At 50.0% G+C, this 4,928-nt stretch overlaps 1 protein-coding gene across 1 annotated transcript in view; it reads left to right on the forward strand.

The window, feature by feature from the left end:
* The window catches only part of mef2ca (myocyte enhancer factor 2ca), a 35,195-nt gene that overhangs the window by 25,294 nt on the left and 4,973 nt on the right, over positions 1–4,928 (forward strand). Inside the window, 4 exon segments of the mRNA XM_042059937.1 lie at positions 2,504–2,522; positions 2,525–2,596; positions 2,599–2,714; positions 4,683–4,692. Of these exon segments, the coding sequence (XP_041915871.1) occupies positions 2,504–2,522; positions 2,525–2,596; positions 2,599–2,714; positions 4,683–4,692 (217 nt within the window).

The raw sequence follows: 4,928 nt of genomic DNA on the forward strand, positions 1-4,928 counted from the left end.
ATGATGTTGTGTTCACACAGACGCACGCCGGAGACACAGTGGACAAATGGACGTCTATCATACGCCTATCATCCATTTTTCCCTTCACTCCACCTGACCAGCCCCCCCCCCCCCCCCACCCCTCCCAGCGCCCCCCACTCCTGCCCAGCCCCCCCCACCCCTCCCAGCACCCCCCACTCCTGCCCAGCCCCCCCCCCCCCACCCCTCCAGCGCCCCCCACTCCTGCCCAGTCCCGGAAGCAGAAGCTGGGCTATTGTGGAGGGGAAGCCATGGCTCCCTTCCTGTTATGGCAGGAAATGCGCTTAAATGTGCTTCCTGACCCCCCTCCCCACACACACACACACACACACACACACACACTTCGCTAGCCTGCCGAGACATGCTGAGCTGTTGACCTTTACGCTCCTGTTACCCATCAGCATCCCCCTCCACACTCACACCCCTCACACTCACACTGGTCCGGCTTCCTCTCACCATACACACACACACACACACATACACACACACACACACACACACACACACACACACACACACACACCAAACCCTCGACCCCGCCCAGCTGTCTTCATCTTTGTTCTTTACGAGTACAGCTCAGGCCTGTAAACCTGTAGAGAGGACAGGCACATGTGTGTGTGTGTATGTGTGGGGTGACCATCACATCATTAGTTGTTAATGTGTGTGCGTGTGTGTGTGTGTGTGCGTGTGTCTCTGTGTGTGTGTGCATGTCTCTGTGTGTGTGTGCATGTGTCTTTGTGTGTGTGTGCGTGTGTCTCTGTGTGTGTGCATGTTTGCATGTGGAGGTGAGATCATGAGGTCACAGATCAGCAAGGGTGCAAACCTCACTCTGCATGACTTGACCTATAGTGTGTCTGGAAGTGTGTGTGTGTGTGTGTGTGTGTGTGTGTGTGTGTGTGTGTGTGTGTGTGTGTGTGTGTGTGTGTGTGTGTCTCTCTCTCTCTCTCTCTCTCTTTCTGCGTCTCTCTATCACACATAAGCACACACACAAATACATGACATACAGACACTATTACTTTTGCGACTCTCGTCTACACTGCTGTCAACTTTTTATAGGGCCGTTTAATTGAGCATATTACAATGGTGACAATTGTGTGTGAATGGTTATGTGATTTGTGCAAATGGTCAAGTGATCCGTACCTCAGGGTTCCGGTACTGGTATTTCTCTCACTCTCACACACACACACACACACACACACACACACACACACACACACACACACACACACACACACACACACATATGCACATACAAAGAGAGAAAGAAAAAGAGAGAGCAAGAAGTTTGATGGCCACATCAATGGAGGACTTAAATAATTGATGGCTTAAATAATTCAGATGGGCTCCCAGGAGAAGGGCCTCTCTTCATGCGGCTCCTTTTAGGGGCTTTTTGAGTAGCTCACTCATTTCGAACCTGAAGAACAAGAAGAAGACACGAGAGCGTCCATCTATCTCTGGGGCAGCGTGGCCCTTCCGCAGTGCAGCTCAGAGGAACCGAGGCCTAGTCTCCGCATCTGAAGGAAAAGGGTTGAGCTGAGGTTTAATACCACTGGATAGTGGCTGGCTGGACCGGAGCTGACCGGAATATGGCCCAAATCTGCTTCAGAATCAGTTGAGTCACAAACCTGGTCCTGTTTAGTCTCTGATCCATTCCAGTCCTGTTCGGTCCTGTTTAGTCTGGTTCCGGTCTGGTTTAATCCTGATTCTGTCTCTGCTCCATTCCAAAGTGGAGGTCCCGTTTAGTCTGGTTCCGGTCTGGTTTAATCCTGATTCTGTCTCTGCTCCATTCCAAAGTGGATGTCCTGTTTAGTCTGGTTCCGGTCTGGTTTAGTCCTGATTCTGTCTCTGCTCCATTCCAAAGTGGAGGTCCCGTTTAGTCTGGTTCCGGTCTGGTTTAGTCCTGATTCTGTCTCTACTCCATTCCAAAGTGGAGGTCCCGTTGCCATTTACCTAGCAACCCAGATGGCAGATGATTCAACAGCGGAACCGTCCCCCCTGTAACCTGTTGCAGTTCTGCTTCCCACCCCCAACCACAACTCAGCCGCATGCAGGCCAGATAAGCGCCAGATCCACCAGCAGCTAATCTTAGGGGGAGTTAGGAATCTGAGGAGTGCCTGCCAGGCAGAATTTCACCTTGAACTCGCGTCAGCTAAATTTAGCCTGGCACGGAAGCGTGTTGGTGGCATGCAGTCAGTTTTAGTTTAGCAGCAACAGGAGCGCGTGCCAATTACAAGACCGATTGACCAGAAACCACAATGGGGTTGTGTATTTTAGCTTAAAATATCAAAACTGGTGAGAGAGCTGTGTGAGAGTGTGTGTGTGTGTGTGTGTGTGTGTGTGTGTGTGTGTGTGTGTGTCTGTGTGTCTGTGTGTGTGTCTGTGTGTGTGTCTGTGTGTGTGTGTGTGTGTGTGTGTGTGTGTGTGTGTGTGTGAGTAGCTTTACCATTCTGCATGGTAACCCCCCACTCTCCCCTGCCTCCCCCAGGTGACGTTCACCAAGCGCAAGTTGGCCTGATGAAGAAGGCGTACGAGCTGAGCGTGTTGTGTGACTGCGAGATCGCCCTCATCATCTTCAACAGCACAACAAGCTGTTCCAGTACGCCAGCACGGACATGGACAAGGTGCTGCTCAAGTACACCGAGTACAACGAGCCGCACGAGAGCAGGACCAACTCCGACATCGTGGAGGTGAGCAAGGCAACAACATACACACACACACACACACACACACACACACACACACACACACACACACACACACACACACACACACACACACAAAATCTCTCTTCTTTCTCACGCACAAACACATGTGATCTCACACAGTCAGACTTAGTCTTTCTTTCTTGTCTCGCACTCTCTCTCTCTCTCTCTCTCTCTCTCTCTCTCTCACACACACACACACACACACACACACAAACTTACATACGCACAGGCAAGGGACAAACCCAACCAAACGCACATGTATAAACAACAGAATAAGAGAGAATGACTAATTGAGAGATGATGGTGAAGAGGATGCCACAGCGCTGACATAAAACACACAAAAGACTCTGCTGTTCTTCAAGCGCTCCAGTTTGCACTTAAAAGAGTACCATGCTGAACACAGAATAGTTTTCAAATGAGGATGTGCAGCAGTGTAAGGGTCCTCAGTCAGGGTCTGGAGACTGGCTAAGTGTCCTTAATAAGGCACTGGAGACTGGCGAAGGAGTCTTCATTTTACCTTAAGAGTTCCTCAGAGATCATTGACTGATTCTGGTTGTAGGCTAAACTGAATTATACAAGGGGGGGTCGGGGAACTGGGGTGGCACCCATCCTAATTGCTAAACAGTTAAGCAGTTGGTGTGTGTGTTTTTCCGTGTATGTGTCCACACGTGTGTGTGTGTGTGTGTGTGTGTGTGTGTGTGTGAGTGTGTGTGTGCTGAGTGGGGTTGTGTGCCACCTGTCTGGCACATGTCATCCCAGTAAGCTGGGCTCAGGGGGGGTGGAGAGGAGAGGGGATGAGTCCCTCTCAGCCGGGCTGCGTTGTGCAACCGTCTTAGCCGCACACACCTGGAGCCGCAGGGGCTACAGTAGGCTGGATCAGCCTGAGCCACAGGTGTCTTAGCCAGGTGGGCCGCACGAGGACCTGAGCTCCCAGTCCTACAACTGCTGCCTCTCTCTTTCTCTCTCTCTCTCTCTCTCTCTCTCTCTCTCTCTCTCTCTCTCTCTCTCTCTCTCTCTCTCTCTCTCTCTCTCTCTCTCTCTCTCTCTCTGTCACTGTGTGCAACATGTGACCACTGCTCACCCAGTTCGCCCCCGAGGTCCCCCAGAAGGAGGTTAACACACAGTTCAGTTCAGTACAGTACTGGGTTTCACCATCCTAAAGAAGGAGAAGCTCTAGACTGGCCTGACCTCTAGATGGACTTTATCAAAGTCAAGTCAAAGTCAGCTTTATTGTCAATTTCTTCACATGTTCCAGACATACAAAGAGATCGAAATTACGTTTCTCTCTATCCCACGGTGAAGACAAGACATATTTTACCAATTTAAGTCCACAGACAAACATAACATTCAAGTAAACAAAAAAGTAAGTAAATAAGAGGGCACATATAATAATGAAAAAAAATAAGAGCAGCAAAATTTGGTTTAAATTGTGCATAGACAGTCAATAAAATACTAGTGCAAAGTCAGGCCAATAAAAGGCTTGGGTAGTTCTGTTTGACCTAAGTAAGAAAGAAAGTGACATAGTGGTGCAAGTTATGTAAGAGCAGCAGATGTGTTGTGTTTTCAGGACAACAACAAGTTGTAAAGTGTACAAGTGTGCAAGTGTGCAAGTGGAGTAGTGCACGCGGCCATTGTGGGTCCAATGTCCAGGATGTTATGTAGCTGAGGGTGGAGGGGGGAGAGGAGGGAGAGAGTTCAGCATCCTTACAGCTTGGTGTATGAAGCTGTTGGATCCAGGTGTGTTTGAACATACAGCACACACACAGGAGCAAGTCCTGACAGCATGGCGAGACGAGGTGGGGGCTTAGGACAGACTGCTGGGTAGAGTAGAGTTTGCGTGCATGTGTGTTTGTGTGTGTGTGTGTGTGTGTGTGTGTGTGTGTGTGTGTGTGTGTGTGTACTGTATGGGTAGAGGATGGCCCTGACGATGTTCAATTATCTCCTCTATGCCTACGTCAGCTCCAGAGACGTCAGATGCCCATGTGGCACAACACGTGTGTGTGTGTGGTAGATTGCACTTACCCACGGTGTGTGTGTGTGTGTGTGTGTGTGTGTGTGTGTGTGTGTGTGTGGTAGACTGCATTTACCCACGGCGCGTGTGTGTGTGTGGTAAACTGCACCTACCTGCTGTGTGTGTGTGTGTGTGTGTGTGTGTGTGTGTGTGTGTGTGTGTGTGTGTGTGTGTGTGTGTGTGTGTGTGTGTGC

The sequence above is a fragment of the Alosa sapidissima genome, chromosome 13, assembly GCF_018492685.1.
Source record: "Alosa sapidissima isolate fAloSap1 chromosome 13, fAloSap1.pri, whole genome shotgun sequence".
Classification (NCBI taxonomy): domain Eukaryota; kingdom Metazoa; phylum Chordata; class Actinopteri; order Clupeiformes; family Clupeidae; genus Alosa; species Alosa sapidissima.